This window comes from Palaemon carinicauda, chromosome 9, assembly GCF_036898095.1.
Source record: "Palaemon carinicauda isolate YSFRI2023 chromosome 9, ASM3689809v2, whole genome shotgun sequence".
NCBI classification, from domain to species: Eukaryota; Metazoa; Arthropoda; class Malacostraca; order Decapoda; family Palaemonidae; genus Palaemon; species Palaemon carinicauda.
The window spans coordinates 78,926,658-78,946,318 of record NC_090733.1 but is presented as its reverse complement, the minus strand read 5'-3'; the positions used below and the strand labels follow the sequence as shown (position 1 = coordinate 78,946,318).

Here is a 19,661-nt window from a genome sequence, read left to right as displayed (position 1 = left end):
TATTGAAGGAAAGAAAATGGGAAAATTTTAAAATTTTAGTAGTAAAGGTTAATTAAACCAAGATTCTGGAGAAGAAGCCATATGAAAACTGGGGACAATCAATATTAAACAGGTTTTATTAGATTGTTTTTTTTTTTTTTTAATCTTCAGAGGAGAACACATTCACCCCAGGACAAAACTTTAAGAGAGATACTGGGGGAAAATTGTAATACTGTACCCAAAACTTCATAAAAATTTGATTATTGGGTTTCATCACAAGCTTTAATCAATTTTATTAATTTTTTTATTCTCTTCTTATTTCACATCTAGATGTTACTGTATGAAAGTGGTGTGATTGGTTTTATAGGTTGAAATGATGCCAAATGGTGCAAGTGTATGAATATAGTTGATTAATTTGTATCATGTAGCACTGAATGGGTTTTGATGCCCCAATGCTTGCCTTGAAGCCTAAATTTTATAATCTAATCCAATATAAAACCGGAAGGTTCTTAGAAAATAGTTACAATGCTGGAACAAAAGCAAGCTGCGTGACAAATCATGTATTGCTTGTATCTAAAAATATTCAAAGCACAAGGAAGGAATAATTTTAAGTAATGATTTTGTAGTGAAACAAGATAAAAAGTAATAATCAAGAGAGTAGCATCAATAAAAAAAGAAAAAATTACTGAAAACAAACCTTTAGACCTGGGCAATGGGAGTACCAGGCACCAAAACACTGAGAATGCTGCGCTCCGACACCAACAGCGGCACCATTTGGTCCTCGGAACACAATAGGAACATGGATCTAAAAGTAATTGAAGATACCATGAAAATTATTAAATTCAGGTATATGCACTATCATACTGATAGAATATTATTTCAGTTACTTAACAGTAATTCCCATTTCCTGTTATTTAATGGTAGGTATGAATTCTAACTAAAAATCCCAAATAACCAGAATACACAGAAAATGACAATACTGTAATAAAAGATCAACACATTACCAAACCAGCTGACATGTAGAAAGTTTTAGATGCAGAATTGATGACGTGATCAATGGCTTGCATCGAAAAGTTGAAAGTCATAAATTCACATACTGGACGGAGTCCTCCCTGAAAGAAAGAAAGAAAGAAAGAAAGGTGGAGTTACTTACAAATGGACATACTAAGATTACAATTTTAAAAACCCAACCTAATGCTTTTTGGATAAAACTACTACCTTACTATTGTAGACTTTTTTTTAATGGCAAAGGGAATAACAAGGAATTTAACATGAAAATCTTGTTCTCTAGGAGTCTATGGATTCCTCAAGCATGTGGTACATCCCAATAATTCTCTCCCCACTCTGTCCCTCTGTTTAATATGAAGCTTATTTCTTTAATTAATTTCTCTGCACTCAATCATAAGGTTTGTTTTTGTTTTGGAACAACTTTTTTAACCCTTTTACCCCCAAGCTATTTCGAACTTTCCAACCCTCAACCCCCAAGCATTTTTTTTCAAGCACATTTTGCAATATATTTTTCTTTAAATTGCTCTAACAGCCTTAATTTTCGTCATAGAGAGGTAAGGTTGGTCTCATTCTTTAGGAAAATGCCTGAAGTTTCTCATAAAGTTATCAAAAATATGCAAAAAAAATGTAAATAGCAGTTTTTTGCAAGGACGTACCTGTACGTCCATAGGGGTAAAGGGATGAGTTTTGTGAAACGTACCAGTACGTCCATTGGGGGTGAAAGGGTTAATACAGTCTGGACTTCTCATAATGGAATCAATAGGTTTAGGCAACTGCGTTCCTGTGTTATCAAGTCTCCTTCTGGGCTCTCAACCATTCTAGCTATGCTGAGATGATCAAAATAACAAATTTGGAAATAATTTGTATTTTTCCTAACATACAAACCTGGAGCTATTTATAGGGTATTACTTTCGGCAACGCTGAAAACCAGCCAAGACAATTTTAGTGAGGGATAATTACCCCATCCGCTAGTTAGCGGGAAGGGGTTGGGGTAGACTAGCTACCCTGCTCACTCACACCTGTCGGTTGAGTAACCACTTTTGCTTTCTGGCAGGACTTCTAGGGGGACAGGGTGGCGGGCCAATTTGTATAAATAGCTCCCGGTTTGTATGTTAGGAAAAATGTGACAAATTCGAAGATAACTTGTATTTTTCCTAACCATACAAACCTTAGCTATTTACATTGGGTTTACCTTTTAGCGCAGCTGAAATGGCGAGCCATTAGAATTTAACGAGGGTGTATTACTCCCGCGCTAGTTAGCAGGGGGGTAGGGGAGTGGTAGCTAGCTACCCCTCCCCCCCTCACACACAGGTGAATGCTCACTTTCACTTAGAGGTAGGACTTGTCTTGGGGGACAGGGCTGGCGGGCAAATATGTGTAAATAGCTAAGGTTTGTATGGTTAGGAAAAATACAAATTATCTTCAAATTTGTCATTTGTTCCGTAACCGAAATACAAACCACGCTATTTACATTGGGTGACTTACCCCTTAGGTAGGGTGGAAAGTCCCCAGCCATACTGGCTTTGGCTTTACCCGGGGACTCAGAATCCGAGTGAGTCGCACTCGAGAAAAGGAGTCCCTGCACCTCACAAGTTCCTTGCTCCGCAAGGAACCGTGTGGCCTACATAAGCTTGTGTGTGAAGGAAGAAGTGTGACCCGTCCTAGGCAGTTGACCTGGAGTTCCAGAAGGAACTCTGGGTTAGGACGTTCCCAATACCACCTCGTCAGGGTATGGGGGACGCGACAGTATTGACTCAATACTCGGAACACAAGGAAGCATGGTTTACCTGCAGAGGTTCGAGGTCAGCTATGCAGAGACCAGGATGTTGCTTCCCCGTAGAGGGGATGATGAAGAAAGAAATAAGGGCCAGACATACTTCTTTCGTTCATGCAGACTAAAACCTGATAACAATGCCCTCAACCTTCTGCTACCTGTCCAAAAAGGAGCCTGAGGTTAGACCAGCTGTTGTGTAGCCACCACAGAGCGATAGAAAACGTATCCAAACTCCTGTGGGTCACGCCCTGCAGGAAGCGGGCTGCGAAAGTCATTAGACGCTTCCAGACTTCAGCTTGTAGCACCTGCGTCACAGAGTAGTATTACTCGAAGGCGAGGGACGTTGCGATGTATCCAACATCGTGCTGTAGGGCGACGTGACGGGGGAGGGTCTGGAGACAGGTCGAGATGAATGTCCTTGAGTCCGAGCTGAAGAGGTATACTGGTGACTCTCCCCAGTGTCCTCCTTGTGCTCCCAAATCGGCTGCAACTGAGGACAAACTGCAGCTGTTCCCAAAGCTAACCTCTCGATTCCTTTACTGGCAAGAAAGAGAAGGTCTTGGGACATCAGATACAGAATGGAGACTCAAAATCTTGAAGGAATTGGACCGAAGGGCCGGGACCCCCAGAATCTGAGTCTAGCCAACAACTCAGGAGCAAACCTGAATGTTGCCTTCCCCTCTTCCTTAGAAAGTGCTTACACACTGGCCGTGGCCAGAGTGAGCAGGAGACCCAAGGCGGAATACAATCCGAGGCCTGTCGTAAAGGGTCTTGAGAAGATCTCTTAAGGGACTAAAAAGTACGAGCCATGCTCCAAGTTGGAGGTCTTCTTCCGACTAGGGCAGGGACGATCGTAGCTTCGCATGAGCGAGGAAAGATCCAGCGGGCAGGAAAAAGTTATTCCTTTAAGCCTGAAGGTCAGGGAAAGGCTGAGCGACAGGCTTCATTGCCGAGAGCGGACAGGAGTTTCCTCCCGCTGAAAGGCAATAAGACCGTTATTGCTGGAGAAGAGGCCTCAAGGGAAGAGGTATATCTCCCACGGCACCAACCACCGAAGACTCTTCACTTTGCCTGGAAGACCCCTGCGGATGACTATCGCAGATGACGCGACCTCCGTCCCGCGACTGTAGCGGGTTGTCTCTTATTGAGGAGGAGGCGTAGTGTCTCCAGGCATGAAGCCGAAGCGACGCCCCGGTTCGTGAAAGATGTTGCAGTGTGGTTGTTTGAGTAGTCTGTGCCGTGGGAGAAGCTCTCCCGGGAGTTCCGTCAGGGGAAGCAGAGGGTCCAGAAACCGTTCTGCGCATAGTCCCAGTGGAGCTCTCCCATTGAAAGGTTGACAGACAACCTGGTCTTGTTGAGACCCATTCTTCACAGACAAAAAGGAGGGAAGACGCAGGCGTCGAAGTTGTCCCACCATCACCGGAATGTATCTTGCCAGAGTCTCGGGGTCTGAGACTGGGGGGAAGAACAGCGGAAGCTTGAAGTTCCAAGCTGTCGCGATCAGGTCCCCCAGACCAGGACTTGCTGGTTACTCAAGGCCAAAGACCCCCAGGTATACTCTCTCTACGAGGCTCTGCTCGGATAGTCGGAGAGAACATTCCTCTGCCTGGAATGAGAGAGCCGATGGTGGTATTGAGAGTATCTCAATCATCTCGGTATCTCTACTGCAAGATGTGAAGGTGTGAAAATGCGTCCCCTGCTGGTTAGAACACGCCAGAATCATGAAGTCGACGCGCACGGAGCGACTCAGCAGGAGCTGTAGGATCTGTAGAGGGGCCAGACTACGGCCCCTAAGCCTGCCTGAATGATGGAGAGGTATCCTTTAGATCCTGACCATAGGCCTGGACCGGAACATGCCAACCCCCCCCCCTCCCTTTTTTTTTTTTGACGAGTCCGAGAACAGCATCAAGAATGTGGGGAAAGGACGAGAATATCCACTCCCATCAAGAGGTTCCATAGGTCAACAACTCTTGCAGGTCAGGTCTAATAGTTCCGCTGGTCCCATAGGGGCCAGGAAGTCCGGTTAATCGTTGCCTGAAACCACCGGAACTTGGACCGGCCCACATGGAACTTATCCTGAGGCGACCGTTCGGAACTATAGACGGGTCAATGAGGAAAGGAGAACTAGGAAATGTTCCAATGTAGGGCTGAAAGCTCTGCTTGACTGAGAACAGGTACTGCGACTCTCCTCAGCCTTGCCACAGTCAACTGAAGGGAAGGCTCGGAGGAGGTGGCAACAGAATCTGGCGTCCCCAGGTGGTAACCCATCCAAGTGCCGACCAGAACCGACGTTGCTTAACCTCGCTGGACGGACAAGAAGCGGAGTTTCCAATGTGGTAAGGCCGTTGACTCAATATCATGGCCAGATACTCCAGATGTTGAAGCAGAAGAGAGAAGGCTCCTAGCAAAATACCATGAACCCACACTCATGGTAAGCATCCGGAAGCTTGTCCCGGCGCTGAAGAAGGTCGAACCCGAGCCTACCGGAGTTGACCAGCCCTCCAAAAAGCGAAGGAGGCGGAAGCCTGCACCTGAGCGGCCATGAGGAAAGCAGGGAGAGTTCTCTGGGGAAAAAAACCTGCGATGCCACGGCGGGATCGCCACACTGCATCATAAGCAGGAATACCTGCAGTCTAGGCTGAATTCCACGAGCTCCCTGGAAGATGGATGGAATGGGAACTGAAAGTACCCGTCCTTCCGATCCAGGGTTTAAGGAGTCCTGTCGCCTCGTTACCAGTCTGATCGATTCTGCTGTTCTACGCTGGACGAAGTTTGTTCGACAAACTTGATCAGGGCTGAGAGGTCGACTACGGAACTCCCGACTCAGATACTTCCTTACAAGAAAGGATCGACTGAAGAAGCCGGGGGTGAAGCCGTCGATGATCCTATGGAGGACCTTCTCCTAAGGTATGGATCATTCTGCCCAAACGGGCAACTCTTGCCGACCCTATGGCATAGAGGTTCAGAGACACCAAATTCGCTGAAAGAGACGGCAGGTGCGATATCCTTGGCTGATCACAGAGATCGTGCGGGAATGGGCATCGGGAAGCTGTCATCCGGATGAGAAACCTTAAGCATCCTCCCAGCGAGAAACCTGCAAGGGGGGGGGGGCCAATCCTAGAGTTCGTGAACTCTGCCGCTCCCTTTAGGACTATGCCCCCCCTCGGGGGAGCCTCCCGTGCCATCTGTTCCTGACAGGAGGAAACTGCAATTGGACACCTTGTCTCAGTTGTCGTAGTTGATAACTTAGGCCGACATGGTTGAAAGAAAAAGGCGCTGGAGCCCTGCAGAGTCTGGAAGAAAGCGCCTTGGAGGAGTGAAAACAGAAGTCGATTTCCTCCGCACAGCCGCTGTCTAAGTCTCTATCCTTGGGCACAAACAAACTCTTCTCAAGGATGGAAGGGTGTCTGAGGTTGTCGACATCCACGGATGAGACACCCGAAAGGAAGCCCTCGGTCAGCGCGTCCAGATGGTCCAACATCGAGCTTGCCCGCAAGTTAGATACTTAACGACGAAACGCCAAGGTGCCTGAGCCCAAGAGGAGGAAAGTACCCATGATCTTCCTGTAGCTTCCTTGAACCAAACCTCGGGCCGTAACCGAGGAGGGAAAGGACCTGGTAAGCCCCCTACACGAGGTGGAGAAGAGGAAGGGGTAAGCAGTCACCCCTTGGCCAATGGAGAAAACTCGAACGGAAAGCCCCCCGCCAAAAATCCTTCCAGGGAATGACGGGGAAGGGCTAACCCAGGTTCTGGAAAGATTAGTGTTGCTCAGACCTCCCTGAAGATTCTTCCTATTCTTGCAAGTGCCATGCTCTGCGTTTACAGGGTGAGGCCGTGTTCTGGAAATATGTTCCAGAAGAACTCGCCAGGGCTGGCCATGCTACGAAAACCCCAATGGGAACCGTGGTCGCAATCGCCCTGGAGCTCGCGCGATGGTAAATCAATGATTTGCGCGTGGGCGAACGTGGAAGCGCCCATGCGCGGTCACGCAGGAACACAAACGAAGGTGAGCGAAGGAGCGCAGAAGGAGGGCGAACGTGGTAGGAAGGGCGAGAGCTGGTGGTCGGCGAGCGATAACCCATAGATGAGCAATGGATACTGCAAGAATTAAGCCGACGTTCGTGCGAAGAAACACTGTCGGTTCGTGCGACGGAACACCGTCGGTTCGTGCGACGGAACACCGTCGGTTCGCGCGACGGAACACCGTCGGTTCGCGCGACGGAACACCGTCGGTTCGTGCGACGGAACACCGTCGGTTCGCGCGACGGAACACCGTCGGTTCGCGCGACGGAACACCGTCGGTTCGCGCGACGGAACACCGTCGGTTCGCGCGACGGAACACCGTCGGTTCGCGCGACGGAACACCGTCGGTTCGCGCGACGGAACACCGTCGGTTCGCGCGACGGAACACCGTCGGTTCGCGCGACGGAACACCGTCGGTTCGCGCGACGGAACACCGTCGGTTCGCGCGACGGAACACCGTCGGTTCGCGCGACGGAACACCGTCGGTTCGCGCGACGGAACACCGTCGGTTCGCGCGACGGAACACCGTCGGTTCGCGCGACGGAACACCGTCGGTTCGCGCGACGGAACACCGTCGGTTCGCGCGACGGAACACCGTCGGTTCGCGCGACGGAACACCGTAGGTTCGCGCGACGGAACACCGTCGGTTCGCGCGACGGAACACCGTCGGTTCGCGCGACAGAACCCTGTCAGTTTGCGCAACGGAACACCGTCCGTCCGCGCGACGGAAACCATCAGTTCGCGCGATGGAATACCGTTGGTTCGCGCGCGGGCGAACATTGGAGAGCATGTGCGCGGACGCGCAGGCAAGAGGTCGCGCGGACGCGCAGGCGAGAGGTCGCGCGGACGCGCAGGCGAGAGGTCGCGCGGACGCGCAGGCGAGAGGTCGCGCGGACGCGCAGGCGAGAGGTCGCGCGGGCGTGCAGGCGAGCGGTCGCGAGGTGAATGAGCGCGTGTCCATGGCGGCGAACGCAAGCGTTGGCGCGATGGCGAGGAAACGCGCTGCCGCGTGGGTGAGGAAGACCGCTGGCGATGTGGATCAACAGGCAATCGGTGGTGAGCTGGTGAGCGCTGACGCGCAGGTAGGCGATAGCGCGTTGGCAAGCGACGGCGCGTTGGCGAGCGGTGGTGCGTTAACAAAACGCTAGCGAGCAGATGAAAAATCGCGCGGGTGCCTAGGCGGTTGCCAACGCGAGAGAGAGTAGTGATGGTTAGCGCGCATCGCGCTAACAGAAGGCGCGCAGGTGCATCAGGAAGGTGAGCGCTGAAGCCAGCTGTTAATCAGGCGATCCTAGACGGTCAGAAAACTGTTGGCGCCCATTGGTGCGTGGCAAAGAAGGGCGCGCAGATATGCGCTGGCAAATGAAGAAAGCTGGCACACAGGACAGAAGAAAAGGTGAGACTCAGCTACCGGAGATCGTGGTCCACAGCAGGCGAGCGCTAGATCGCTACTGATGGTGGTCAGGGGAACTGACACGCGTGGTGATCGTTGACGCGTAGGAGATCGCTGGCGAGCAAGTGAACGTTGACGCGTCTAAGGTCGCTGGCGAGCTGATGATCGTTGACGAGCAGAAGGCAACGCGTGGAAGCCTGCGCATAGAAGAAGAGTCCTTGACCCAGACCTGAACCGAAGTTCTAGATCGCGAGGGCGAACGTGGGCGCACAGAGCGCGTAACAGGAACCAACAGGAACAGCAGAGATGATCATCATGAGAGCGCTGACGAACAGGAGAGCGCTGACGAACAGGAGAGCGCTGGCGAACAGGAGAGCGCTGGCGAACAGGAGAGCGCTAGCGATCAGGAAGCGCTGATGAGCAGGAGAAACACTGAGCAGCAGCAGGAGAGAACACAGCAGAAGGGCGCGCAGGGGAACCCTGACACGCAAGGGAAGAACCCCCTTGGGAGGCAACCCTTTGCCCCGAAGGGATCGTTGTCCGTCGGGAGACAGATGTCCATCAGAAGACCGTTGCCTGTCCGCCGGGAGACTGATGTCCGTTGGAAGACCGTTGTCCGTCGGGAAGACCGTTGCCCGTCGGAAGACGAGATCAGACTGCTGTCCATCTGCACCAGGGCGGAAGATCAAGAAGAAGGAGTTATAGGCTGCAAACGGAGATTCAAAAAGGCGCCTCTTAGCACCCTTATAGGGAGATGAGAGGCCCTTATGACGAGGTGGACGGTGAGCCTTACGGCGAAGGAGGCCAACAGCAACAGCAGCAGAAGAAACCTCCGAAGAGGAGTCTCTATGAGTGTACTCTCTCGAGAACGAAAGAGAAACACTTCGTAGAAGAGACTGGTCAGCCAGTGACCTAAAAGGAGCAATCCTCCGAAGAGGGGCTCCTGCAGTTGCCCAGCCCCTTGAGCGAAACTGCAGGTGTGACCACTCAGCACCAAGAGCATAGTCGCACGAAAAAAAGTCAAGAGAAGAACCCCCCAAAAGGGGAAAAACTCAAGCCTGGACAGGAAAAACTTCCCTCGGAAGGAAAGTTACCCACCCAAGGAGGCAAGCCTCCTGAGAGTTCTAAAATAAACTGGAGAGCTGTCAATCGTCACGGGAGTACTTCCAGTAGAAGGAGACACGCCCCTGACGAAAATCCAAAGGGGAGGCAGCAACAGCCAAATCCCCAGGCCTCCACAAGACAGCTCACACCGTTGCCATATTACAGAAACGAACTAGATCGATAACTGTAAAAAAATAAAACAAAAATCATTAGTACACTTTCATTCCCCCGGGAAGGCTCCGAAGAGGAATCCCGAGGGAAAGGAAACAAGAATTACACAACAGGCACGTGCCCTCACAACCACTTACACTCACGGAAGGAGAGCTGTAACCAAAAAAGAATTATAACAATTATAATTATAAAACTATGTAATTATGTAATTAAAAAATGAATGAACACTAAAGAAGGAACGAAAACCCCGAAAGGAATCGTTCTACAAGCTGAAAAATTAACAACTACAATTAGATTCACAAACTAATTGAGACAAAACGTACGGCGTAGCGACCCCCCCCCCCACCCCCACACGGAAAGGAAGCTACGAGGGGTGTAGTAAAACGTAGTAAAAAGGGTGAACGACCTCAAGAGAGAGCGAGAGAGAAAAAGACCGAAGTCAAACTCGATCGCAACCCATAAAATTATGCCGTGGTGGCCTAACTGCCGAGGACTCCACGGAGATATCGTACACTACACACACAACTCTGAAAAGTTAACTTACTGATTTCTATACTCAAATATATACACAAACATGAAAACATGTTTACATATATATTGAGTAAAAGAAAAGTAAGCGATTAAGTAAAGACAAAACAAACAATGGCTGCCAAGAGAGGACCAAGACAGAGACGTCTGTCCCAGTCCGAGCCAAAAGTGAAAGTGAGCATTCACCTGTGTGTGAGGGGGGGGAGGGGTAGCTAGCTACCACTCCCCTACCCCCCTGCTAACTAGCGCGGGGGTAATACACCCTCGTTAAATTTTAATGGCTCGCCATTTCAGCTGCGCTAAAAGGTAAACCCAATGTAAATAGCGTGGTTTGTATTTCGGTTACGGAACAAACAAATTACAGTAGGGTCCCGAATTATGCGAGAATTTGGTCGATGAAAGGCCTCGTGTAATTGGAAATTCGTATATTTCGAAACACATCATGGCGGCAAGCAGCAACCTACCCGTCAATTTTTTTTCACTCCATTTCTAGCTTTCTAGCTATATATATACTGTATATACGCTGTGTGTGTGTGTGTATGTATGTATGTATGTATGTATGTATATATTATATATATATAAAACATATATATATATATATATATATAATATACTGTAGCTTTTATCTTAACAATACTGTAAGAAATCCTTCTTATAGATTTTTTTATAAAATACTGTACAAAATTTCTTTTATGGATAAATAAAACAATAAAAAGTTGTTAAAGTTTTGATAATTTTCTATGACTGTAGTATTTACTACTGTACTATGCATAGCTTACTGTTTTCAGTATTTTCCGAATGATGTAGAATTATTTCCTATAGATACAAAAAACAAAAAAGGGTTTTCAAGGTTTGATACAGTATCTAGCAATAGTTAAAAATTACAGTATAGTACTGTATATCCATGATGACACTCCCACACCTAAACACGGCCACTAGACGCAAGTGTGCACTAGGCTGCTGTACGATAATCTACCGTAATTTTCTGCCAGAAAACATCTAAGCGTCCCCCCTGGACCAGGTTGCCGCTAACGTATTGTCACGCTTTTTTTGCCCTGAGCGGTCATTTCACTAATGATAATTTTTCAAAGTTAATATCATTTCTTTATGCTTATAATTCGTAATTATAGTTAAAAGTAGGAATATTAATTAAATGGTTGAGTAAAAAATACAATTAATACTACTATTATTTCATTTCAAATGACTACATAATACTGAATATTCTAATGGGTTCTTTTTATCTTCAATCGTAAATCTTACGCCTGGATAAGCAACAAAAGGAAAGGGATCTCTCTCTCTCCTCTCTCTCTCTCTCTCTCTCTCCTCTCTCTCTCTCTCTCTCTCTCTCTCTCACTCTCTCTCTCTCTCTCTCTCTCGGCATTTCCTTTCCCTTTATAGTTTTGTGAAATTTCGTTGTCCAGTCATTCGGTAATGAGAAGTCATTTTCGCTTTCGGCATCGAAAGAAAACTTTGTTTCTTTAATATACTCATCACTGAAGGATTCAGAACTAGTGCTCTCATTATCAAACAGGTTATCATTATCAAATTCCTCAACAAGAATATCATTTATTTCATCTAAAGAAATAACCTTCCTCTTTAGACCGTTCATTACAAAAGGAACAACAAATAACCACTTATGCATGAATACCCGAGCGCACTGATAGGAAACCAGTTTTCTAACATCAAGCTACCTTCAGAAAAATAGTTGCCAGACATCATATAAGTTTCTATTCACAGTCCCCATATGCTGAGTGTTGCCAAGTGATGATCCTATACTTACTATACGAGTAAACGTAATATCACGAGACTGACGGCTTGTAAAAGGCAATTAAAGTCATGAATGGAATATACAGTTGAAGGCGGTACCGAGTAGATCGTGGTGAACGGTTTATCACGTGGGTGACGCTTAACAGGTTAAAAAAACATTTTATATAGTTCGGTATTTTCTCTATCCATCCTGTCCCAGAAAACCTTCAAATGTGAATTATCGGAATGTGTGCAGATCTTGACAGTGCAATAACTAGTTAGCGACTGAGAATAAAAAGCCCGATTGACGATGCTGATGAAGAGGATATCGAATACCGATTTTTCCCTAATTGATTTTTTCTACGTTCTGTCTAATCCAATGTACAGTACATGCTTATGTAAAGGGCGAACCCCAACATTTCTTGATGCTGCTACACTTTAATCATAGATATTTTACCACCTATTTATAATCTTTATTTATAATAACATCTTTAGTAAAAGCTCTTCAATATCACTTTCAGGAGTAAATGCGTTTATGATCGACGATGAAACGTAAAAAAAAAATTTTCCTTTTAAGGAGGCGTTTTTTTAGGAAAAAAAAAAAAAACACGAAACAAAATTGCTCATATTTCATTTATTTTGATTTTCTAAGGATAAATAAAACAACATTAATTATAACATTATTATTACATAGTACCTGGTAAGATATCTTTTGCCGCAAAAGTTAACCTATAGACAGATGTTAAAATTGGTTAGCGAGTTCGTTATGATCGGCGATGGAACGTACTAAACAAAGTAATGGGTTTGGTTGTAGTGACATGTTTGGCAGTAGCATGATATAAAATAGTCTTTATTTAATTTAATTTTTGGTTTCAAAAGTACTATATAAAAGAATTTCAAACAATTTAGATGAAACGGAGCACAACGCACTACTACTGGATGATAGCGGTAGTCTTGCACACGAAAGCAACAAAGGTGTTCCCATGACGATGCTGTTCTGTTGATTTTTTTTTTTTGGACACTTTTCAATATTTCAAATGGCACTGTTGATTTTGATGGTTTTTAATTTAAAGTTTAATGAATAAGGATTTTTCACCATAATCACAACGTAAGTATAAAAATTAATTAGTACAAATATGGAATATTATACATATAGGTGTTGGACAGTTAGGCTAGCCTAGCGACAAGTTCACAGAACAGATGGGCCAACCTTAACATTTTTCATCCAAAACTAGTCTTAAAATGTTTGAACAGAAATCTTTCTCTCACATTCTCCCCCCCCCCCCCTTCTCAGACATCGGGGAACCATCCCCCCCCCCCAATACAATTAAGAAAACAATAGATTTCCTACGCTTCGCGGTGCTTGACTCGCGGATTTAGAATGCTCCTCGCAGATACAGGAAATTTAATTTTTAAAAACTATCGATCGCGTAATTGAGAAATCGCGTAATTAGAACACGTGTAATTCGGGACCCTACTGTATTTCCAAATTTGTTATTTGTTCTGACACACATACAAACCTTCGCTATTTATAGGGTGACTTACTCTTAGGAGGAAGTTCTACCAACTGGCTTTGGTCATGACACGGGTTTCCTCCTAATTGACTTTTTATCTAATTAGTAGGAACCCTACCCTCGCTAAAATCAAAGTAGTTACAAGGTAATTCACTGATAGCGGCCTGCAGAAGCTTGTGTGAGAGAGACTCGTGGCTTGTCTTTACGTAGGAACTCGAGGATTCCGAGACATATCCAATACCCTCCCTCAAGAGGTATTGGTGACGTAACAAAATATTCATCCCATACTCAAGATGCACAAGAGAAATGAATCTTACCTGCAGAGGGGTGAGGTCAGCTATGCTTCGGTCTTGCGGAGCTGTTTCCCCGGGGGGAAGAGAGAGACAGAGAGAGAGAGAGAGAAGAAGAAGTGAGCCAGACATTCTTTTCATTCACCCCGGACTAACCCGGGTAACCTCAGCCCTCAACCCTTTGCTACTTGTCCATCAAGGAACCTGAGGCATTAGATCACTTGTTGTGTGGCCACCACAGGACCAATGAAGATGGTTTCCAAGCTCCAGTGGGTTACGTGTTTCAGGTAGTGGGCTGTGAAGGTTGTCTGATGCTTCCACACGCCTGCTTGCAATACCTGTGCCACAGAAAAATTCTTCTTGAACGCCAGACACTTGCAATGCCTCTGACGTCATGAGCTCTGGGACAGTTGGACAGAGGAGGATCTGGATATAGAGCGTATTCGATTACTTTCCTTACCCAGGAAGAAATAGTATTCCTCGTGACCCTCCTCTTGACCTTCCCCGTGCTAACAAAAAGTGCTCGTACACGGGGGCGAGCTTTTGCTGTTCTTTTTAAGTAACACCTCAGACTCCTTACTGGACATAGTAACAGTTGGTCTGGATCTTCGGTTACAGAACGAAGACACTCTATCCGAAATGGGCCGAACCTGGAGTCCGGCACACCCGGATTTTGAGTCTTAGCTACAAACTCAGGGACGTAGTTGAGGATTACTTCCCCCATCTCCTAGAGTGGAAGACATCAGCAGATAGACCATGAAGTTCGCCGACTCTCTTGGCCGAAGCCAGAGCGAGCAGGAACATCGTCTTCCACGTGAGGTGGCGATCTGAGGCCTGGCGTAGTGGTTCATAGGGGAAGCCCTTCAGAGACCTGAGGACACGAACTACGTTCCAAGGAGGAGGTCTTAGCTCTGCCTGGGGACAAGTAAGCTCGTAACTGCGTATGAGCAAAGAAAGTTCCAACGAGGAGGAAATATCGACTCATTTCAGTCTAAAGGCGAGACTCAAGGCTGAGCAGTAGCCTTTGACTGCCAAGACCGAGAGGAGCATTTCTTCCCGAAGGTATACAAGAAACTTCGCTATAGTTGGAACAGAGGCATCGAGGGGAGAGATACCCCTTCCAGAACACCAACCACAGAAAACTGACCACTTCGCCTGGTAGACTGCCTCTGTGGATCTCCTGAGGTGTCCAGCCATTCTTTTCGCAACCAGTTGCGAAAAGCCTCTCTGTCTGAGGAGGTGCTGGATAGTCTCCAGACGTGAAGTCAAAGCGAGGCTATGGCTTTGTGGAAGATGTTGGCATGTGGTTGTTTGAGGAGGTGGTGCTGTGGAGGAAGCTCCTTCGGGATCTCCGTGAGGAGATGCAGAAGGTCCGGGAACCATTCTGTGTGATGCCATAGCGGAGCTATGAGGGTCATTTGCAAGTTGTTGCTTGCTCGTACCTGGTTGAGGACTTTTCTCATCAGACAGAACAGGGGAAACGCGTAGGCGTCCAGGTTTATCCACCGTTGTTGGAAAGCATCTTGCCAAAGAGCTTGGGGATCCGGGACTGGGGAGCAGTACAACGGGAGCCTGAAATTCATGGCCGTTGCGAACAGATCCACAGTCGGGGAACCCTCAAAGTCAGGACTTTGTTGGCTATAAGAGGATTCAAAGACCACTCGGTGCCAACTATCTGAGTCGCTCTGCTCAGCTTGTCTGCTAAAACATTCCGCTTGCCTGGAATGAAGCGAGCTGATAGAGTCACCGTGTTGTTCTCTGCCCATCTGAGTATCTCTACTGCAAGATGGCAAAGCTGCTGCAAAAAGGTATCGCCCTGTTTGCTTAGATAAGCTACAACCGGGGTGTTGTCGCTCATCAGCACGACGGAGTGCCCCGCCAGGACCTGGTGGAACTCTTTGAGGGCCAGAAAGGCTGCTCTCATCTCTAAGAGATTTATGTGCTAGTACCTTTCTGATTCGGACCATTGGCCGGAGATGTAATGGTGCAGCACGTGAGCCCCCCCCACCCTTCTTTTGATGCATCCGAAAAAAGCATCAATTCCGGGGAAGAGATGAGAAGATAGACCCCTTTGCAGAGGTTCGGCTCCGCCAGCCACCACCTGAGGTCCGACTGTTCCTCTAGCCCTATGCGGACAAGGTGATCCCGGGAATTGGAGTGTTGGTTACACTGGGATTTTAGTCGCCACTGGAGGGATCTCATCCTGAGGCGACTGTTGGGGACCAGTCAGGTCAGGGAAGAGAGGTGACTGAGAAGGCGAAGCCAATACTGCGCCGGGAGCTCTTCCCGACTGAGGAAGACCTGACTGAGGAAGACCTGTGCTATCTCCCTTAGTCTCTGGATCCTTTTGTCTGATGGAAACGCTTTGTGCCTTAGGGTGTTTAATCGCATGCCTTGGTATCCCAGTTCATGAGAGGGGAGCAGTTGAGACTTCTCGAGGTTTACCACGATCCCCAGATCCTTGCAAAACCTTAGAAGCTCGTCTCGGTGGCGGAGAAGGGCCGCCTCCGAGTCTGCCAGAATCAGCCAGTCGTCCAAGTATCTTAGGAGACGGATGCCGACTCTGTGAGCCCAAAATGATACTAGGGCGAATACTCTCGTGAATACCTGGGGTGCTGTGGAAAGACCGAAACACAGTAAGATGGGTGAATTGGGATCTGGAAGTATGCGTCCTTCAGATCTAGAGTGCACATGAAGTCCTGGGGTCTTATCGCTTGTCTGACTGTGTCAGCCGTCTCCATCCTGAAAGGTGTCTGTTCGACAAACCTGTTCAGGGCCGAGAGGTGAATGACTGGTCTCCAGCCTCCAGACGCCTTTTTCACAAGAAAGAGTCGACTGTAGAAGCCTGGGGACCCGTCGAGGAACTCCTGGAGAGCGTCCTTCTCCAACATGGACTGGACTTCTGGCCTGAGGGCAAACTCCTGTGCGGATCCCTTCGCAAAGGAGTTCGATGGAATCGGCACTCGAGTCAGTGGAGGGAGAGAGCGTGAAGGGCCTACGATACCCTGAACGAATCACCTCGACCGTCCAGGGTTCGGCCCCGCGGCTTTGCAGGCATCCACCCACAGATGGGCAAATGGGAAGATTGCCTGTCTTATTGGGACCGGCCTCGGCCAGATCCCTTCTTACCCTTTCCTCCACACAAGGACTTTTTGCTATGAAAGGCCTGCTTTGCACCCTTTTTACCCTGCTGTTTTGGGTCTCTAGCCCTTTTCGGCTGCGGGTTTTGCTGTGCTTTCCGCTGTGGCTGAGAGGGGTAAGGTCTAGCTGTTAAGACCTTTTGGATGAGAGAGTCCTGACTGGACTTTCTCCACCTCTCAGCCACCCGCTCGACATCCTCGGGATGGAACAAAGAATTGCCCTCAAAAGGAGCATTCCTCAGTCTCGCTACTTCGGCCTGAGGAAGATATCTATAGAGCTCGTCTATGACAGCATCTCTCCTCTTCAGGATAGTGTTGGCCCCAAAGGTTCACTACCTGATGGGAGAGGAACTCGATGGCCTGAATGCCAGACAATAGGAAAGTCTCCAAAGACTTCCTGGAGGACTCCCGAGACAGGTCTTTAGACCGCATCAGTTGTCCTAAGGATCCTAACCAGAAATCCAGCCACGAAGTAGCCTGCATGGCGTACTTCGCCACCTTTTCCTGGTTTAGGATTTCAGAGGCCAAAAAGGAGACTGGAAGTCCCGAAGTTTCTCGAAGGGGGTGGCCTTCGAGAGTGCCTCTATAGAGTGGTCGAGAGGCAGCGTTGGAAGAGATTCCCCGAGGATCTCGTAGTACCTCCTCTGAAACACATATCGAGGAGGTAGGAGCTTGGAGGACGAGTTGGAGCGGAGAGAAGAGGTGGACCCAGTTGCCTGGGACACTGCCTTCTGTTTGGCACTCTTCAACCCCTTTGACCAGGGCAAAGCTGCACTGGTCCTATAAGGTTTCTGAGTGCCATAGAACTGGTCAAGGACTGTTTCTTTTCCATCTAGAGGGGCTGCCGATGGATCTGGAAGTCCATTGATGGAACGGAGGCAGGCTAGGACCTGCCAGAAGGTGTGTTCCGACTCCTTCCTCTCATCCTCTGTAAGCTTAGGGCTAGTGGCTGCTGGCAGAGCATTGTCCTCGAGATCGCTCTGCCCTTCCACGTCCGAGCTTTCATCCATAGGAGCCCGGAGTGGGTCGAAGTCGTCAACTGTATAGACTGGGGATAGGGAGACTACCGGGGAGGTGCTCGCTTCCGGCTGCCTGGAAGGCAGTGAGGAAGGAAGCCTGGCCGAGGATTTAGGGATGGTGAACAAATCCTTCGGTTCCCTCCCACGAGGCCGGAGGTCCTCTGTCCCCTAGAGGACTCTGTCGGCTTACGAGTGGAATGTAAGTCCATTGCCGTACGGGGTGAATCCCGTCCGGTCGCAGGTCGTGCCTCCTTAGACACTATCTCAACCGGTAAAGAACGGAAGGAGTCTCCATAGGGAGTAACCCTATCCTCCTTGGGGGGCGAAGGACGAATCCTTTTCCTTTTCCCCTTTGGCCTGGCCTGTGGTGTCTTGAACTGCAGGGGGCTACCCTGAGGTTCATGCCTAATCTCCTCCAGAGGTCTTTTGCGAGGGGAAGACCATCTCCCCTTGCCTGAAGGACCCGCCTGTGCTGGAACTTCCGAACTCCTCCTAGGATTGGAGGGAGGAGAGGACCCTGGGAAGAGAGGAGGCGACAAGGGAATCCTAGGTGTATCACCTAAGGACTGGGAGCGGGGAACGACTCCCTTCATGGCTTGCCGCATTACATTGAATAAGGTGCTAAGCCATGGGGGTTAGGGGCTCCTGAGGAACTAAGGGGAAGGTCCGTAGGAAAGAACTGCTCCCTGGGTTTAGGAACCTGGGCAGGTTTCCTAACCCTCTTGTCTGATGGAGGCTTCCCTACAGGCAAGATCAGCACAGGCCTACCCTTAGGGATAGGGTCTGGGCTCGGTCGCGCAGGCGACTGTTGTCTCTGTTGAGGCCTAAGGGGCTCGAGAGACTGATTGTGAAGGCCAAGATAGTCGTGCGCTCTAGCGCCGAACTGTAGGTAGGCGGAAGGGAGCTCGTGCGCGGTCCTTCTCGATTGCGCGCACCTTCTTCGCCCTCGTGGAGCGCATGAGGTTGTTCGCGCACCCGGCACGCATAAGGTTGCTAGCGCGCATGGCGCGCAGTGTGTTGTTTACGTGCATGGCGCGCAACAGGATGTTCGCGCGTATGGCGAGCAACAGGATGTTTGCACATATGGCGCGCCATAGGATGAACCCGCGCGCCATGATCGCCATTTTGTTTGCGCACGCCAAGACGGTCGTGTGCGCCAAGTCGGTCGTGCGCGCCAAGTCGGTCGTGCGCGCCAAGTCGGTCGTGCGCGCCAAGTCGGTCGTGCGCGCCAATTTGGCCGAGCGCGACAACTTGGTCGTGCGCGCGAGAGCTCTCAGGTTGGTGAGAGAACTCACTGTTACGCTCACCTGAAGGTTCACGATAGCTTGTGTTGTGTGAGCGCGAACGATCAACACAACTAGAGTTTGAAAACTCTCTGTCATAAAAAGAATGACTCTGGTCACGAGAACCCGAAAGTTCAGCATGAACTGTGTTGCGCGAACCCGAAGGATCAACGCAACGAGAAACCGGAGTTTCTCTGTCACGATACACAGAAGTGTTAGCGCGACTAAAGTTACGAGAGCCCAAGGGTTCACCGTAACTCAGGTTACGAGACCTCGAAGGGTCAACGTAACGAGGAATCGAGGTTCCTCTGTCACGAGATCCCGAAAGATCGACGTGACCGACAGTACGAGAACCCGGAGGTTCAATGCTACCATCGTTACAAGAGCCCGAGGCTTCAGCGTAATAGAAACTCAAATGTTTCAAGTCGCGGGAGCCCGAAGGCTCAGCACGACGGAGACCCAAAGGACTCCTGCTGTCAAGAGAACCCGCAGGATCAACATGAAAGAGCCCGAAAGATCACGATCACGCCAGCTCAAAGGGTGATCGTCACAAGACCCCGAAGGATCAACGTGAAGAGAACCAGCAGGTTCAAAAAGACGTCTCCTCACAGCCCGAGGAGTATGGGGTAGAGAGGGGTTACCCACCCCTCCACTCTACAAACCTCCAGAGAGGAACATTCAACAGACTC

General features: G+C 48.9%; 1 protein-coding gene across 1 annotated transcript in view; it reads right to left on the bottom strand.

Annotated features, from left to right (window-relative positions):
- Pdhb (Pyruvate dehydrogenase E1 beta subunit) overlaps positions 1-19,661 on the bottom strand; it is a 119,212-nt gene that overhangs the window by 62,532 nt on the left and 37,019 nt on the right. The window contains exons 4-5 of the mRNA XM_068380121.1: positions 984-1,091; positions 677-784 (exon numbers count right to left, since the gene is read on the bottom strand). Of these exons, the coding sequence (XP_068236222.1) occupies positions 677-784; positions 984-1,091 (216 nt within the window). The remainder of the gene's footprint in view (positions 1-676; positions 785-983; positions 1,092-19,661) is intronic.